Below are 18,260 nucleotides of genomic sequence, written 5' to 3'. Positions count from 1 at the left end.
TTGACAAGTTCTTTATAGATTTTGGATACTAGCCCTTTATCTGATAGGTCATTTGCAAATTATCTTCTCCCATTCTGTCAGTTGTCTTTTGGTTTTGTCGACTCTTCCCTTGCTGTGCAGAAGCTTTTTATCTTGATGAAGTCCCAACAGTTCATTTTTGCCCTTGCTTCCCTTGCCTTTAGAGATGTGTCTAGCAAGAAGTAGCTACGGCTGAGGTCACAGGTTGATGCCTGTGTTCTCCTCTAGGATTTTGAGGGATTCCTGTCTCACATTTAGATCTTTCATCCATTTTGAGTCCCGTTGGATATTCCTTCCTGCTTTGTCGAAGATTAGTTGGCCATATGGTTGAGGATTCATTTCTGGGGTCTCTATTCTGTTCCACTGATAGAGATCCCTGGGGTTTCTAATGTGGAAACAAGTTTGGGAACTGAACCACTGTTGTCAGGTCACAAAATTACTCTCAAAAAACCAAAAATAGAAACCACTAAAAATCAGAAGGCTTTACAGTAACTAAAAACAAGGGCAGCCCAATGACCACCTTAGGGCTCCATGGAGGCCACAATGCTGCTTAGAGAAAGTCCGCCATCAGCTCAGACCCAAATCGATTGCTTTCACTGTCTTTGCAAAACATATGGAGTTCTGTCACCTTCTTTGGACAGAGCCCAGTGTCTGCAGTTAGAGACCCATGCCCCCACACCCTGGAGAGGCCTTGTCCCACGAAACAAGACCAGCACTTGCCCCAAGCTCTGTAGGGGTCACCGAGGAGTGTCGTGAGCACATGCAGACACAACCAGAGCCAAGGACTCAGAAGCCGGGCAGGAGACTTCAGATCAGGAAAGAAAAGCAGGGGAAGGAATGAAACCAGAAACAGGACAGACATAACGTGAACCACCCTGGTGGCCTCATACTCCTAATGGAGCAGACACCGGAAATGAATGTCAGAACCACACTTCCTTATGTTCTTTAAACAAGACACTGTACTATTAATCAAAACAAAACAACAAAAGCAAGTTACAGAGTGTGCATGGTTTGAGCAGTGCGTGCAAGGAGGCACCGCTGAAAGCTCCGGTGGACTCTGTGTCCGTGGACTCTCGCTACCATTGTGTGAAGTCCCTGGGAACACAAGACTACACCAAATACAGCAGAGCTGATGAGCTTACACTCACTACAAACAAAAACTGGACTACATCGGGCAAAAACGGAAGAGGACACACTCACAGGGCACCCTGTCTATATAGGTGGGTTCCGGGCAACCTCGGGAAGGACCCCCGCTGGGCCATGCTCTGCCCTCGCCTTCCACTGCAGCTCAGACACAGGGACAGGGGAGCACACTGTGATGTGTGGGGTGGCCTCACAGGTAAGCTGGGCCCAAGGGTGGGGTTTTAGAAAACGCTCTCCATCTGGGCAGAGCACTCACTCAGCACACTTTCTGCAAACCGCGCCCACCCTCCTTGTCTGGCAGAGCTTGCGTGGGCAGCAGTGTCACTACGTGCCCAGATGACCCCTCCCCACACCAGAAGACATGCACGTGAGGCCTGATCTTCCCCACTCCTCAGGGCGCCACCCCAGGGGACGGTGCAGCAGTGACTCCATGAAGACTGCAAACCAGGGATGTCGTCCACTGAGCTCGGGCGCACCTCCACCGTGGCCTCTGGCCAGCCAGGCTGGTCAAGGTCCCAGGCCTCCAGAGCAACCACAGCCCAGGGAGAAGACAAGGACGCCCAGTCCGAAGCGGACCCTCTCCCTCCACGGTCACCCTCGGCGCTGCCAGCCCCACTCACTATTGGACCCGCTCTTCCCGATGAGGTGTCTGTGGAACTTGTGGTCCACGTTGATCTCCACGTAGTCCATCCGGTTCATCTGCAGAGGGAGGACAGAACGGGTCCAGAGACAGACTATCAAGGCCCTAGCATGTGCCACAGTCCCAGACACGCAACCACAACCCTGGTCCACAAGCTGGCGGCCGTTGCCTTTTCCTGGAACTCTACCATCAGTCACTGTTCCAAGATGGCCCTTGGGCCCCCCTGAAAGGCCCTTCTATCCGTGACCCTCCTGGACTTTGCCAGCTTCTGTCTCAGAGCCCAGCACTCACCCTGGAGTCCCCAGGCCCAGCCACCCACGTGATGTGTGACAGGCAAGCAATGACACTCCGGCTATGCCCCGGCGTCAGGAGCACTGAGAACGTGCAAAGGGCCACCTTACCAAGTCTTTGACCATGGCTTCAATCTGTTCCTGGGCCACGTTTACATCCTCTGTGGGGCCTTCCAGGGTGATCTTGTCCTCACCCTCTGTGAACTCGATGTGCACCTACCACAGCAGAATCAGGAAAGAGAGCGACCTTGAGACAGCACAGCAGCAGTGCCCTCAGAACCCATGGGTGCTTTGCTGAGGCAGCGGCCAATCCCAACCGCTTTATATAAAGGCATGTCCACAGACCCCCCGGAACGCTGAACGGGACACCTGGGGGACACCCGTTACTCTGGTCTAATCCTCCTCCCTTCACCAGATATGGGAACTGTGATGTCCTCCACGATGTGCCTCTAACAGCAAAACCATGGACTGAAAGCACATCAGCACCACCTGTCCCCCATCCCCCGTGTCACTTCCACTGTTACGGGCCAGCTCTTCTTCTAATTTTTGAGAGAGAGAGACCGTGTGCATCTGCATGTGCATAACTGTGGGGGGGGGGCAGAGGGAGAGAAAGAGAGAGAATCTTAAAACAGCTCAGCATGGAGCCCAATGAGGGGCTCGATCCCATGACCCTGAGATCATGACCTGAGCTGAAATCTAGAGTCGGACACTCAACTGACTGAGCCACCCAGGCGCCCCCAGGCCCACTCTTCTTTGCTCGAGTAAGGAATGAGACAAATATCAGGGATGGAATTTTAACTCATGTACAGCAGCCCAAAGGTGGTCCACAGGCAAGGCCAGCCCTGTCCTCATTTACAACACACCAGGCAAGAAGGCAACGTGGGACAAGGGCAGCAAGTGAGAGCAGCCCGATGAAGCCACTGCATCTGCGTGAACCAGGGCTCAGAGGCTAGGAAAGCAAAAGGACTAAGAAGTCATTGGAAACCAAGTGTGAAAAGGACGACAGTACGGTGGATGTGATCTCCCTGGCAGGCCATCCTGTGGGCGTTCACTGGGAGCTGCGGTGGTCTCTGGCAAAGTGGGAAGATGTCAAGGACAGAGATGGAAAGCACAGAGAGGCCGTCACTCCACACTTCACACGCGCTGTGCACACGTCTGCTCTTCTGAGAGCACACACAGAACTGTGGGGAAGTTACTGTGCCGTGACAGACAAGGGAGACGTCTGCTAAGGTGGTCATGAAACCCAGCAATACACACAGTCTCTGATTAAAAAGATCAAAAGAATGACAAGAGAGATTTTTAAAAATTTATTTTGCTCTTCCTCAGCTAACAGTTGAAACTGTCACACACAAAGTGTGCCACGATCTTCAGGGCCATCCCCAGAATAAACAGCAAGAAAACAAATGTCAGAAATGGGAGAACAAAATCAAGAAGAACCTGGAGTAACAAATTCCCAACACCTCCTCACCTTGGGCATCTGCTGAGTGATTTTGGCCAGATTCTGCCCTTTCTTGCCGATAATGAACCGGTGAAGCCAGGAAGGAGCAGACACGGACGACACAGTAAAACTGTTGGCCTAGGAAACCAGGAAGGAGAGTGGTGGGCTGTGCAGTCCTGGCTCCATGCTCCTGCTCCCCGCCAGCACAGTCCCTGCTCCCGGGGCCCCGGAAACGCAATTCGGGAGGCCGGCCCTACTCCTGAAGGCAGTTACCTTGGCATAGACTTCAGTCAGTGCCTGCCCTAGCTTTTCGGGCTCGCCTCGAAGTATCACAGTCTCCGAGATGCTGTCTGACGGTGGGATCTCCACAGAAACTCCTGTTCTTTCCAGGATCTCCTGTAAGGAATTGCCCTTTGGCCCGATGACATATTTGTGCTGGGATTTCTTCACCTCCACGGCGATGGTTGTGGTCTTCTTTTTCTAAGGAAGAGCACCGTAAGGGCATCAGAGCGAAGGGCCCGGGAGGAACAGGCGGGGACAGAACGCTGTCACCAAAAAGGGAGGGAGCAAGACCAGAGCCCCAGACTACACTCTGTGAGCCCTAGCAAGTGAAGACGGGCAACAGCCCACCCCCAAAACTCCACTGAGCAAGGAGAACTGGGTTTTCTCCTCCTAAGAATCACCTGAGAATTTAAGTCCCACCCAGAGTGAAGACAGCAACTTCAAAGAGGTGAAGACCCCAAGTTCCCTCCACACCTCAAAGAACGAGGTTCAGACCTCACGGTCTGCCAGGGTGAACTAACAGCTAACCGCTATCTCAGAGACACGACCAGCTCCGGTGCTGCATGCAGCCCTGCTGCAGCCCAGAACTCAGAGCTCTGTCCACTCTTTCCCTGCCGAACAGTCCCACCTCCTAACTGACTGGAAACTGAACTCGGTTGGGCACAAGAGGAAAGGGGTAGGGCTAGGCTTCAGCCACACCTCCACGTGACAGTCCCTGCATGCTCTTCCCAACCGCTACCTTTTCCTCGTAAATCTTCTTGATGCGAGCCACAGCCTGAGCCAACTGCTCCTTCTCTCCTGTGAAGACGATTTCTGTCCGGTTGACACTGGGTGGGGGGATGTTGATGCGTGTCCCTGTCTCCTGCATGATCTCACCAACGAGTCGGTTATAAGGCCCGGCGATGAAGGGGTGGAACGCCTTCTCCACTTCCAGCCTCTCGACAGCACGTTTGTCCTGGAAAGGACAGGACACACCGTAAGGGCACAGCTCTGGGGCTGAGGCCAGTACACACACCCCAGGCCCTCAGTTGACCCCACCTGCTCAGCAGAGATGAGCAGAACTTCATGGCGCGCTTTCTCAATGCCTTCTTTGGTACCGGTGATCCTGATCTGATTGCTGGCGTCATCTGGGCGTGGGATCTGGATTTTGGTTGCAGTTTTGAGCTCCAAGTCTTGCAGTTTCTCTCCATTTTTGCCAATAACAAAGCGGTGGTGTTCTTTGGGAATGGCTACAGTCGCTGAGGCCTACAATAGGAAGAGAACCAAAGGAAACAATGTTTTTAAGGTTATGAAAAAGCCTATTTCTCCACGATATTCTCTCTCGCTGAAATGCCATTCTTGCCTAGCCAGCCCCCAACCCATCCCTCAGAACAGTCTCAAGTTAAACATCACGTTCTTGGGGAAGCTTACCCTGACCCCAAGGCTAGGAAAAGTTCAAAAGCAATACATTCCCAAGGCCCCATGTCACACCTTCAGCTGTCATAATCATTTAGAAGTAATTATTTGTCCAACATCTCAGCCCAGTAAGCCACCACAAGAAAAGGAATATTCAAGAATGCTGTCTTGTTTTCCACTTTGATGATTGCTAACACCATCCTAGGACATGATAGGAAAGCACATACATACTGACTAACCAGAGGCCCAGGCTATTTTTCTTTTCCCCCAGACATGAACCCTATGTCCGGTAATAAACTATTCTATCTCTTTTACAACCAGTTTAAAATAGACAACTTGTCTTGAGGAAATAAAATAGAAATAATCCAAAGCCTTCACAACCAGTGAGTCCAACTGCTAGAAATCAAGCAACTTCCTGAAGTCACAGAGAGCAAGGAGGACGACAGAGGCACCTAGCCTTCCAGACTCTGTACAAAAAGGAATGCCGAGAAGACTTAAAAAAGCCAAGTGTCAGCGATCCCAACACCGGTGTAGCAGAGACTCACAGGCCAGCCAGGGATACAAGTTTATGGCAGACCACTTAACATTCCAACCAAAAATGTTAAATTGTGTCACAGAGGCAATAAACTAGCGCAGAAAGACAGACCATAACTCAATCCTGTTCGAATAATGTTTACTCTGAAAGTGGTTCAATATTAGGAAATGTACACATGAGAAAAAAATCAAGTGATCGCCTCCACAAAATTTTAATCTATTCATGATTAAAAATGTGCAAGAAAATAAAAATTATTTTTTTTTTAACACGACAAAACCTACACACCCAGCTCAGCCTGTACTTGGAGCTGTGCTTCAGGGGAGCACCCGCTGAGGCTGGACCCCCATGGGAGCGTGGCCTCACGGAAGGAGACCCAAGGAAGCAAAGGAGGCACAAAGATGGGATGATGATGGGACAAGGAAGAACACAGGCCTGCGCCCCCGGGAACCCCGGGAACCCACAACTTTTAACACTTTTTGACATCTGTAACAGGGAGAAGAAAATCAGAATCCAGCATCAACAACTTTAACAGAACAGATTAGAAGATGTAATGGGAAAGAAGGGCCATTCCAACAGGAAAAAAAAAAAAAGAGAGAGACAAAGTAGCTAGACACAATCCAACAAGAGAGGTGGGGTATGTGCATTAGAAACCACAACACTCCCTAAAAGATCCAATGCCATTCTGAGCAAAAAGTAGATTATAGAGTTTGCTTTGCACAGAACGAAAACGAATGGGGCAGGGAAATCCTGAAAAAGGACAGTACAGGAGGGGTGGTGACAACTGTACTAGATATAAGTATAACACCACTACCATGAGAACAGAACACTAGTACACAGAGAGGGAGATCAACATGCTGAATCTGAAAGCCCACGCAAAGAACCGAGTTAACATGAAAATTTAGGACCTCATAAAACACCCAATCAAATCACTGGGGGAAAACTCTTAAAGCTGGTGTTGGCAACCTAACAAACATCTGGAGAAGGACGGAAGTGGGTCTGCACCTCGCACTGTTCACGAGAAATCCCAAACTCATCAGGAACTGAAACGGAAGAGCCCCCCTTCCCGGCACCAGAGAAAAGGTTAGGTTTCTTACAGCCTAGAAGTGAAGCAAATTTTCCTAAGAAGGACGCAAAAGAACAAAAAGAATAATGAAATTTGACTGCACTAAAATAAAAAGTCACATAGCAAAACACACTAAGCTCAAAAAACAAATCACAAAGTGGGAAACATGGTCTGTAAGGTAGAGGGTTTTTAAGGACCCTACTACACTGAGCAAGACGGACAACTCTAACTTGATAGAAGAGGCCAAAGAAAAGACAGTGCACAGAACAAAATGCAAACGGCCCTTAGATATTAAAAAGACACTCAATCTCGTTCATCTGAAAAATCCAAATTAAAAGTACACTCAGCTACTTTCCAGACTGACAAAAGCCCAAGCCTTTGATGGGCGTGGCCAGGCTGTGGTGGAGGCCTGTGGGAATGCAGATAATGCCCAGCACCTGAGAGACAGGGCTTACAGCTACTGCAAAATTACCTATGTGCTGCCCTCTGACCCAGCTATCTCACTGCTAGGAAATGGATCTTGAGACACACCGGGTGAAAGAGGAAATCCCATATACACAAGGTTTTTATTGCGACACGATTTGTAACAGAAAAGTCAGGAAGGCACTCAAATGCCCATCACCAGGAATGCTTGACTGAATTACAGCGCACCCAAAGAGCATCTCACAGCTGTACAAAGAAAGGAGCAGAGCCACTATCTGCTGATATGCAGACACCTTCAGAAACTATGCAGGAAAAAACAAGGTGCAAAACAGGGTTCTTATGGCAAGTGATCTTCTGCTTCTACTCTCAAACCTGAACAAGGGAAAGGTCCATCAAAGACCATGAATGGCCAGCTGGCAGGGGAGGGAGGAACAGGGTGCAGACTGAACCTTATTACAAAGCTCTGACTTTGTACCAACCTAACTATATCTCAAGATGAGAGCATACATTCCTTCTAGTGATTTTAAAACTCCATCATCTTTCGTCTTCTCTTCATTAGAATCATCAGTTTGAACTCATGCAATGTCTTACTAAAAAGGTGAAGAGTTCCTGGATTAAGAGCTGATGTTAGGTCAGCCCGCAACTCTCCATGTTAGAGATCAGTAAATGGTGGACGTGAATGGTCACCCCAGAAAGCTGCATGGTGCCAACCTGAAAGGGGTCCCACTGTCCAAAGATGATGCAATTTCACCCTAACAACTCATCAACACATCAGAAGTTCATAATGACACAGAGAGACTCATGGATCCCCACTGGAGATGCCAGAGCGCCAACGCAGTCTCCACACTGCGCAACCAGCAGAGTAAAGTTCTTCCCAAGAACACAACTACTGTGGGGCGGGGGGGGGGGATAGAAAGCAGCCACCCACACCGTCATCGGCAGGAACTTTATTAATGGATGATGTGCTGAAGACTCCCGAGTCTAGTGATCCATCTGGGAATCAACAGCAACGACACATGTTTTCTTGCCAGACAAGTAAGCTGAACGTGAAAGTAACCAAGCCCCAGGATGTAACCACCAGTTTATAGGAAATAGTGATGGACAGTGAGACTAAGAAACACCTGCTTGTCCCAAAAAAACAAAGCATTAAGAGAAGGAGGGGAGGGCACTGCCAAGGAATGAAAGAGGGCGTGAGCCCAAAACGCACAGCAGGCAGGCCTGGTTTGGATGCTGATTTAAACAAGGAGACTCAGAAAGACATCTAGAGATAACAGGAGTCCATAAATAGACGGGGTTGAGTATGGATATTTCCAGAAATTACTATTAATTTTAATGAGTTAACAGCCTAGTAAATTATACTAAAAAAAACCAAAAACAAAAACAGGGGCACCTGGGTGGCTCAGTTGGTTGAGCGTCTGCCTTTGGCTCAGGTCATGATCCCAGGGTCCTGGGATGGAGCCCCACAACTGGACTCCCTGCTCAGCGGGGAGTCTGCTTCTCCCTCTCCCTCTGTGATCTCTCTCAAATAAATAAAAATCTTAAAAAAAAAAAGGGCGGGGGCACACTGAATTACTTGCCAGTGAATAACATATTTGCGATTTCCTTTAAAGTAATGGCGGTGAGGGTGGGGGGTGGGGAGAGGAGTGGAGTGGAGTGGTTCAGGTCTCCCTCCCTGCCGAGTTCTTAATCACAAAATACTCAAACATTCACCAACTAGTAAAAGCAAAAGCCTGAGAGCTTACTATGCACCAGCCACAATATGAAGCAACTGACACACAACATTTTCAAGTGCCTACACTTAATGATTTCATTCCCTGAAGCTAGTTGGGGTGGGGGGTTTGGGGATTGTCCCTAGGCCCCGTATGGCCGAGTGAGAGCGAGCTTGGACAGCCCAGGGCAAATCCTCTCCTCCCTGCTGAGCCCCTGGCTCCTGCCCCACAGTGCCCCATCTTCTAGCCACCACATTCTGGAGCTAGCTCCCCAATGAGCTCACAGATGATCAGTGTCAGGTGGGGCGGACCCCTATCTATTTTTTTAAAAAAAAGATTATATTTTTAAGTAATCTCTACCCAATGTAGGGCTCGAACTTACAACTCCAAGATCAAGAGTTGTATTCTATTGACTGAGCCAGACAGGCACCCCTGGACCCCCATTTCTAAGTAAAGACAAGAGCTGGGTCTAAAGCTGTATCTGTTATGAGACATTTTTTTAACTTTAAAAAAAGTTATTTGAAAGAGAGAGAGAACACGCATGCGTGTGCCAGGGGAGGGGCAGAGGGAGAGGGAGAGAGAATCCCAAGCAGACTCTGTGCCAACCACAGAACCCAACATGGGGCTTGATCTTATGACCCTGAGATCATGTCCTGAGCTAAAATCAAGAGTCGGATGCTCAGGGCGCCTGAGTGGCTCAGTTGGTTAAGCGACTGCCTTCGGCTCAGGTCATGATCCTGGGGTCCCGGGATCGAGTCCTACATCGGGCTCCTTGCTCAGCAGGGAGTCTGCTTCTCCCTCTGACCCTCTTCCCTCTTGTGCTCTCTCTCATTCCCTCTCAAATAAATAAAATCTTGGAAAAAAAAAAAAAGAGTCGGATGCTCAATTGACCTCGCCACCCAGGCACCCGTTATAAGACATTTTAATAAAATTCTCTGCGTTTACCTTGATCTTTAAGTGATGCTGTGTGTGGAGAAATGCATCACAAGTTTACTTATTTATTACAACAGTTCCCCAGTAAATTCCAAGTAGTGCTATCAGACTGCTAAGGACTATAGGAACTGGTTTAAAGCAAACAACATTTGAACTGTACTCTCCCAAGATAGGACCTGGACATGTGTATTTAAACAGCAATGTGCTGACTCTGGAGGCCCGCCCTGGGAACCAGTGACCTGTGGTGGTGTCCTCACTCTACCATCCAGCAAGCCTGGCTGCTTTGAGTGTCTCAACCTCTGGGACAAGCCTTTATCTTTCACTCTTCACCCAAATAGCAAAAACGGTAGCTGTCCCCCCCTTCTGTCACTGATTTAGTGTTTTTTCAGCTAAAAATGCAAGGAGGCTCCCAAGGTTGCTGCCCTACCTCTGAACTCTGGACCTGCTGCCCTGGGGGGAGGTGGGGGGCGGGGAGGCTCTGATGGAGCCGGAGTTGTATCTGTTGGCGCAGTGGCACAGGGCTGGGGCACACACCCATTCAGGAGGACTAGGCTGGCAATACCCACCTGAGTCTGCAGTCTGGCGACAATGTCCTTCCGGGCTTTCATGACGGCGTCCAGCTTCCCTGACACCATGATGGAGAGGCCCTGGTCTTTGGCGAGAGACAGCTCCAGATGGGCACCGGTCCTCTGCATGATCTCCAAGCAGATTTTTGCTTGTTCACCTTCTCCAAACTGGTTCATGTCCTTGTATTTTCTCTCTTCCAGGGGTACATGGAACACCTGCTCAGGAAAGGTCCAAAAGGGAAGGGGAAGAGATCAAGAGATGGGAGGGTGTGTAAGTGTCTAGGCACTGAACATACAGAGTAAGGGGCCTGAGTTCCTTCATTCCTAAGTAACCCCACTCCTCTCCCTGCCCCAGCTCCAAGGCCCGAGAGACAGGGGTGGGGAGGCAGGCAGAAAGCCCCCAAGGGCAGCAGGCTGGAGCTCCAGTGAAGAGAACAACTCCCTGACACAAACGGACAGCAAGGAAACATCAGGGGGGGGAGACTGCCACGGAGAAAACAGACAGGGAGGGGAGAGGGGCTGGGGGACAGGGAGACACTGAGAACAACCACGCTCAGAGATGAGCAAGAGCAAACAGTGAGGGCAATGAAAAGGGGCAGGCAGGGGGGCACCATGAGCACAGAGGGGTGCAGTCCAAGCAGGAGAAAGGAAGGGGCCGCATCCCTCTGCCCACTGTGCAGCAAGAGGAGAAGGCAACGAAGCAGAGTTCAGGCAGAAGGATGCACGCCGACTGATGACTCAGCTTCACTTTAGCTGCTTTCTGGAGAAGGAGTGAGCAGAGGCAAGGGTGGAACCAGGAGGAACCAAAATGACTCCCGGTCTTGGGTCTGAACCCCTAAGTAGAACGTGGTTCGGGTAACAAGATCAGGAAGACTGAGGAGACACCAGTCCCATCTCGGATAGCCACCAGAAAGATGGAAAGATCCAGGATGCAATTAGTTAGGAGTCTCAGGTTCAGGGAAGGGACTTCTCAGCACATGGTTGGTAAGTAATAAGCAACCATGACCCAACACACGAGTTCACACAGAGAGGAAGTGCTTTTGCCTGCCAATATCCCACGTTTAGGTAGCAGAGAGACAGGGTAATGAGCTCAAAGAAAGCCAAGAAAACGGGGTCGCGCACGCCAAGAGGAGAAGACTTGCTTTGACACGGAGGGAGAGAAGGCAAAGAAGACAGACAAGTTCTTGTTGGGGCTGGGGATGTGGAAAGCCACGTTCAGCAGCTGGGAGCAGAGACTGGGTAGCAGTGGGCTGAAGAACCAATGGGACCTGTTCCTTCTGCACACCGGGACTATACAGGGAGCAGGAGCACAGCTTCCCCAGGAGTGGGGGCAGATATACTGTGAAAGCCCAAAGCACGCTCATTTGTGTGTTCAAAACCCGTTCCATCAGATACTACCACTTCCTACTTGGAGGAGCCGGTAAAGAAAGAATGGAGTTTCTACCTGAGTGATGACAGAAGCTTTGATGGGCCGGATCTTGTTACTCCAGGCGCCAGCAGGCTCCTGGGCGTTTTCCAAGCAAGCTGATTTCTCCGGGAGTGGAGGAAAGGCATCTTTGTAGGTTGGAGGGTCACTCTCCTCTTCTGAATTTAAAGTAGCAACTGGATGAGCCAACATAGATTAAAAGGAAGTACAGTGCTTTCAACATTAAACAAAAAAACACTTGGAGAGTTTTAATGTCAAGAAAGAAGGGAAACATTAACTGCTTGAGTGACACCCTGCCCCCCCAACCCTTCATTCAGTGATGGGAAAGCGCCCCAGGCGGTCCCCAGGCCCAGCGCGCCCTCAGGTTCGGCATGAGGACTGGAGAGGTAGCCTCCCCTGTGAGCGGTCAGTTCAGCGACCGGGTGTCCCACCCCTCCTTGGAAACAGGCCTTTCCACGAAGAATTTAAGCCCCAGACCCTTCTGATACTGTGCTTGAAAAAATCACAACGATGACAATGCCTGGCACATAACCAGCCCTTAAATTTGCAGAACAAAATAATGCTGTTGCTCAGCACTGCATGTGAGGCAGACGCCAGCCGATTTCCCACTGCAGCGCACGGTACTGAGGATAACCCTTGCGGGAGCTGCCATCTCTGACCCCCGCCGCCCCTTCAAAGGAGCAACAAGCCTTGTGGAAACCAGGCCCCAGAGCATTAATCGCTTCCATCCCCCACAATGCCCTCATCATTCACGTTTTTGTCCCGTTAACCACAGCTCCATGAAAACAGGAGTGTGACTGTTTTCGGATCACCCCAAATGCCCCGGCAATGGCAGGGCCCAATAAAAACCACTGTGAATGGATGTGCACACAGAGCAGGAGATGACCTTTGGAATCAGACAGGCCTGTGTCCAACTCGGGGTTCACCACTTCTAGCCGCGTGGCTGTGCCATCCCGGGACGCCAATAAAGACTCAGTGCTGACAAGCAGCTGGAGCCTGTCAGAGCCTTGCTTTCCTCATCTAGAAATGCAGACTCTACAGGGCTGCTGCATCAGGTAGAACACAGTCAGCCCCACAGGCACTCTGCAGTATTTGGGTCTCCACTGCCCTAGAAACGAGCACTTAAAACACAGCCAATGTGACTGACAAAGTACATTTTTAATTTTAATTAAACTTAAGAACTCACAATTGTTAACCTACTCTTTCACCTGAAAATTTTATACAATCTACTTACAGTTGAAAGATTACAGATGAAAATTTAACATTCAAATCAAGTTACCCTGTTTTTGTAAACACATACCAGGATTTTGAAGGATTTTAGTTCAGCACAACTGGGGAACAGCAATTTTGAAAAAGAATCTCATTTTAATTACCAACGATCAAAATCACTGGCTTTCCAGAAAGTGGCCCACACTTCAAACCTTTTGGATCCAGAAATATCTGTCACTCCTGCCCAGTTCCACCCCGCACACAAGGGCCGCGCCGGCAGTGAGAAACAGAGCAGGTAAGAAGTGGGAGCCCAGGCTCACCCCCAAAGCTACAGTCCCAGAAGGCGCTTCTCAAAGGCCATAAGGTTTGACAAAGATTTGGAAGGAGCGGTGTCTCAAAGTGAGAAGATGAGCACAAAAGGGCGGTCACCTTTGATCTGTTGCGGAACCAGCCCACTTCGGTGTTCAGCAAAGCTCTCCTGGGTCAAAACTGCAACGGAGCTCATGGTTGATCTCGCGCCTACGCACAATCCGGTGAGCCACTGAAGCGGGAGGGAGTGAGTCAGAGAGAAGAGAGTCAAGGCACAGCCAAACTGTTAGGCTTAGAGTTTTAGCCAAAGGTTTAATTCTGTTTCACCAGCAAACCACACCATTTTCTTCACTTGTGACAACCTCCGAGATAAGATGATACCCAAACTTTCAGCAAATAATGAAAGGAAAAACACAAGTGAAGGAGGGTCCTTGGACAACTCTCCCCTCAAAGGTTATCCTCTAAGTGAGGAGCCAGAGGCTCCAGCTGAGAGCTCCAGTCCCACAATGTCTTGGGGCTGCAGAGACAGCCTGCAGATCAACCTCTGGAAGGTTCTCCTAACAGCTATCTCTGTCATGTTCTTAGTCTGTTCATCCACATGCCTCCTGATGCCTATAAAATACACCACAGGACAGCCGCTACAAGAAGCAATCAGCCCACCTCTGCAAGGATGGTGGGCACCGTGGGCACGGGCAGCAAGGCCCAGCGCACCACACAGCCTGGCCATGCCCAAGGGCCCAGGGGCTCAAAGAGCAGTCTCTCAGAGCTCCCTGGCAACAATGTAACAGCAAGAAGCTGGCAGTTTAAGTACCTCTGACATGTGCTGACATCTCCTATGTCCTAGCTCTCAGGGGTCAGAGGGGACTCAGAGCAGGTGGAACCTGGCCCAAGGGCACACAGTTCCTTGGTTCAGGGAAGGAACCAAGCAATCTCTGCCTCCGGACCCCACTCCTGAGTGCCAGGGTACTCAGTGGGACTCGGGCTCATTCAGGCAGAGGTATTTGCTTCCTCCCTTCAACTCTAGGTGAGCTCCATGCTACTGCGATGAGGAAGAACCCACTCTTTTCACACCATGAGTTGCCAAGTATCTTTTTCTACACCATGACAAAAAAGTATTAAAACAGCTAAGTGATGTATTAAGAGTGAGTTTTTGCATAATTTTCACAGCTCAGTAAGATCTCTTCCCAAGTTCAAGAAAATGAAGCTCTGCAGTCCTCAAGAGAAGCAAGATCCAAACTCAGAATCCTGAACAAACATAATTCACATTTGAGAGAGAAAAGGCTTCAAACTAGGTGGAGGCCAGATAACACGTCTGAAGGGCACACGTGGACATGGCTCTTGTTGTTACAGCAAGTCTCTCTGAGCCACTAGAAACTTAAGAATGAAACATAACGAAAGAAGGTACACATGCAGCCCAGAGGCAAGAAACCTTCAGAAAAGACAGTCACACTTACCAGCAAAACGGTCAGTAGCCAGAGAGTCCGTCCTGAGGCCGCCTCTGTCAGCCTGCCAGTTTTTGCTGGTGTGGGACAGAAAGGGAGGGTGAACAAGAAAAAAACCAGAGAGAAGTTAACTTATCTGCATCCTATAACTCAGATCCTTTTACCTCCCAACCAGAAGAGGGCAAAATGTTATCTACACTTTGCGTACTAATACTAATATTTAGACAAGTTTCTTGGGGGAAAAAAAGGAAGCTCTGTCCCCAGGCTATTAGCTTCAAACAAAACCTATCACAGTAAAATCTAAACCATCCAGAACTTTAAGAGGGAAACTTTTCCCTGGACCTGAGGGACTGATCCCTTAATGTCAAAACTTTTAAATTTAACCATTTTGAAGTAAAATGCTTACAAAATTGATGGTTGGTTCTCCTGCATGGTTGAGTAATTTCTCCTGTACTCTTAATCTCTGACTGCTGAGCCACAAGGAAAAAGATTCTGTGAGACTGTGCTATGATGCAGAATAGAATGCAGACCTTGGGGGCTCCTGGGGCTCCTGAGCTCTGCAGGGTGACTGAGAGCTACTGTCTTTATGAGCTCGCTGTGTGTTTTGTAGTTACTTTGTTCTCGCTGTTATCCTGTAAAAGTCCTTTGGTCCCTTCTAATACACGGGAGATTTAGAAACCGGGCCATAAAATAGCAGGGTTGGAAGGAACCTTCAAAGGCCATCTGAGGAGGACCAAGAACTACTCTGTGAAGTAAGAGGGTGTGGGTCATCTTGCCTTGGGGACTTTGGGATAGGGAGGCTTCCAGGCAGGGTTACCTGCCACTTTACACAAACACCACACACACTCAGTAGAGTGCAATGAGGTGGACTTTATGATAGGGGTAAGGTAGGTGTCCAAGATGGGAGAATCGACAACAGTAATAAGAACACCTACTAACTGGAGAATAACATCCCCAAATTCTTGTCCATAAGACGCGTAATTCAGAAGCTAGGAAGACAGTTCGTGGCAATCAGGGGTGTACCAGTAGACTCTGGATTTAAGAGGGTCTCATTGTCCAGCAGCATTTCAGGACTTAAAAAAAAAAAAAAAATCTCTAAATGCAGGGTTTGAGTCACAAAGGGGAAAGTACCAAAGCCAGAGAGGCTCTGGCCTCTCTGGGGCCCGAGTCCCACCAGACACTCTTATGTACCAAGACGGAGGGAGAGAAGTGGAGACAAACTGACCAAGACAACTATGAGAATCTGCCTCCAACAATTCTAACCCACAAGTTCTAAAGATTAAAGCTGAAATCAAAGTATCAGAGTAGCACTTCCACAACGTGGATTCTGACAAGATGTAAAAGGTTAAGCACCCCCTCGGATTCCAAGTGTCTGACCTGTGTACACCTAGCCCAGTCTAGGCACAAGATGGAGGTGTTCTCTAGGTCAAAGCGCCAACAGTGAATCCAGGACCCAGGCCCTCCTTGTTCAGAACTTCTACTTGGGCTGCACCTGCTCTTTTACCTGCTGACCTTGCATCTCAACAGCCTCCCACCCCAGGTCATGCTATGCCACTTCCTGAAACCCACAACCATCCACCCCCTCATAACCCAGCTTTTCCACACGACCAACTATGTTCACACCCTCTTCTCTGCTCCCACTGACCAGCCCTCCTGCCTTTCTGGACAGGGCAAATCTTCAGTGCCCGGTGATAGCCACTCAATAAGCCTATAAAGTACGGTCACTGTCCACATCCCCTCCAGCCACAGGTCTTTGAGGAGCAATTCCCACCCTGCACCTAGTGTCACGAAGATAAGACCAATTCCTCAAGGTCTCTTCTGAGATAGCTCACACACCTTTCAGAAGTCAATCCCAGCCAGCTCTTCTATGAAACCCCTTAGTCCAGGGGGCTCAGGAAAGGATCACCAACCCCACTGAACCTACTAATGTGTAGGAGAGAGAGCCTGTCCCAGAGCCTCTAACGCCCCGAAGTGTGCACAGGCCCTTGGGCAGCAGCAGGACAGAGTGGATCTCCAGGAAACTCCAGACTTGTTTGACAGGATACACTGGGTCTCTAGTCCCCAGATTTCCAGTGGCAGTTTATCGCAGCTGGAAATGAATGCATCACAACAAGCAGCAGAGTTAACATCTAGGGCTCTGATATCATCAAAAAAGGTTGCTCTTTTTCTTATAAGCTTCTCAAAACCCTATCTTTTAACAACCTACTTTAAACACATACCTGATGACCCAAATGTAAATGCAGACCTCCCTCTACCTGAGGCTCTGGGCTAAGATTTTATGAAAGCCAATCTCAGCTCTCCTAACATGCTCTCAGCGTGACTGGCTACCTGCCTCTACTTCAACAAAGCAGCACCTAAGAAACTGTCCCCCACAGCTCTATGCCCACCCAAACCTGCTCCCCACCAGCCCTTGCTCTGCCTTCACAGACAACACCCAACAAGTTGACTCCCACTCTACCGAGTCCTTGGACGACCCCACCAGTGATCGCTGCTATCTTAGGTTCTCAGGAGACCGTACACAGGCCCCATTATCAAAGAATAGAGGCCAAACACAGGCTATCACGGTTCTTCACTTAATCTAGTAACACTGCTCAATCAGGCTGGAAAGGGACCTCCGGCACCGCTCCACTGCAATCTTTGAATACCAGCAGACAGGACCTGTACAGCTTTCCAAGGGAGCCCCCCTTCACCTCTGCACAGCTGTCAGAATAGTCTGCCTCGTGTAGTGCCAAGATCTACAACTTCTTGCCCCACTTTTGCCACAGAGAACAAGTCGTCCCTTTTCTACAAGACTGCTTCAGACATGTGAAGGCCTTTCTCCTCCAGTTCTTCCCAAGATTGCTCCAGTCCCTTCCTTCCTCATTTTGGTTGCTTTCAACTACTTTCCCCGCAGGAAGCATTCAGATCCACTCACTCCAAGCAAGTTGCAAACTACTCTCATCCTGGGCTTTAAGTCTTATTTTTCAGGGCGTAAATGTCCACATCTCAAAATGTTAACTATGCAGCCAACAGAACTAGGCCCAAAGAAAGGAGAGCATGAGACAGAGAGAAGCAGAGATTCTTCTCTTCCATCCCAGGGAACTGCCAAGCACTCCCATCATGTGGGAGAAATGCAAAGTCACAACGTTTGTGGACTACATCTGAAGCTTGGTCCTAACAAATATACAACAGGAAAATCTTTAAAGGGAAGAATTTTCCTTCTCCACCAGAAGAGAAGTACTTACTTGTTGATTCCCTTGGGATGTTCTGCCAATTACATTTTCAAAAAGAAAAGGTCTTTGCAAAGAAGTAACAGTACAGAAAGAACTTTACCTCAGCCACCTAATGAGTATCTCCCTACTTCACATAACTAGACAAGACCAAATAGAGATATTAAAAAACTCCAGTGGAAACCCAGGACTTCTTTCCTCTTCTTCCAAAATTAAAACTAGTTACTTTT

General features: G+C 49.2%; 2 protein-coding genes across 5 annotated transcripts in view; one reads left to right on the top strand and one right to left on the bottom strand.

The window, feature by feature from the left end:
- The window catches only part of SEPTIN2 (septin 2), a 124,352-nt gene that overhangs the window by 40,613 nt on the left and 65,479 nt on the right, over nt 1-18,260 (top strand). The gene's annotated exons all lie outside the window — the stretch shown is intronic.
- Nucleotides 1-18,260, bottom strand: part of HDLBP (high density lipoprotein binding protein) — a 71,869-nt gene that overhangs the window by 21,966 nt on the left and 31,643 nt on the right. For all 4 annotated transcript variants that reach the window (XM_025888423.2, XM_025888441.2, XM_073888838.1 and 1 more), the window contains exons 2-11: nt 14,834-14,898; nt 13,500-13,611; nt 11,880-12,037; nt 10,436-10,651; nt 4,850-5,056; nt 4,551-4,766; nt 3,803-4,009; nt 3,560-3,667; nt 2,203-2,307; nt 1,782-1,860 (exon numbers count right to left, since the gene is read on the bottom strand). In XM_025888423.2, the coding sequence (XP_025744208.1) occupies nt 1,782-1,860; nt 2,203-2,307; nt 3,560-3,667; nt 3,803-4,009; nt 4,551-4,766; nt 4,850-5,056; nt 10,436-10,651; nt 11,880-12,037; nt 13,500-13,575 (1,372 nt within the window). In that variant the 5' untranslated portion in view covers nt 13,576-13,611; nt 14,834-14,898. The remainder of the gene's footprint in view (nt 1-1,781; nt 1,861-2,202; nt 2,308-3,559; nt 3,668-3,802; nt 4,010-4,550; nt 4,767-4,849; nt 5,057-10,435; nt 10,652-11,879; nt 12,038-13,499; nt 13,612-14,833; nt 14,899-18,260) is intronic.

Source organism: Callorhinus ursinus, unplaced genomic scaffold, assembly GCF_003265705.2.
Source record: "Callorhinus ursinus isolate GAN/ISIS: 27379988/994484 unplaced genomic scaffold, GSC_fseal_2.0 scaffold96, whole genome shotgun sequence".
Lineage (NCBI taxonomy): Eukaryota > Metazoa > Chordata > Mammalia > Carnivora > Otariidae > Callorhinus > Callorhinus ursinus.
The sequence above is the reverse complement of the archived record's forward strand: the minus strand, read 5'-3'. Positions and strand labels throughout refer to the sequence as shown.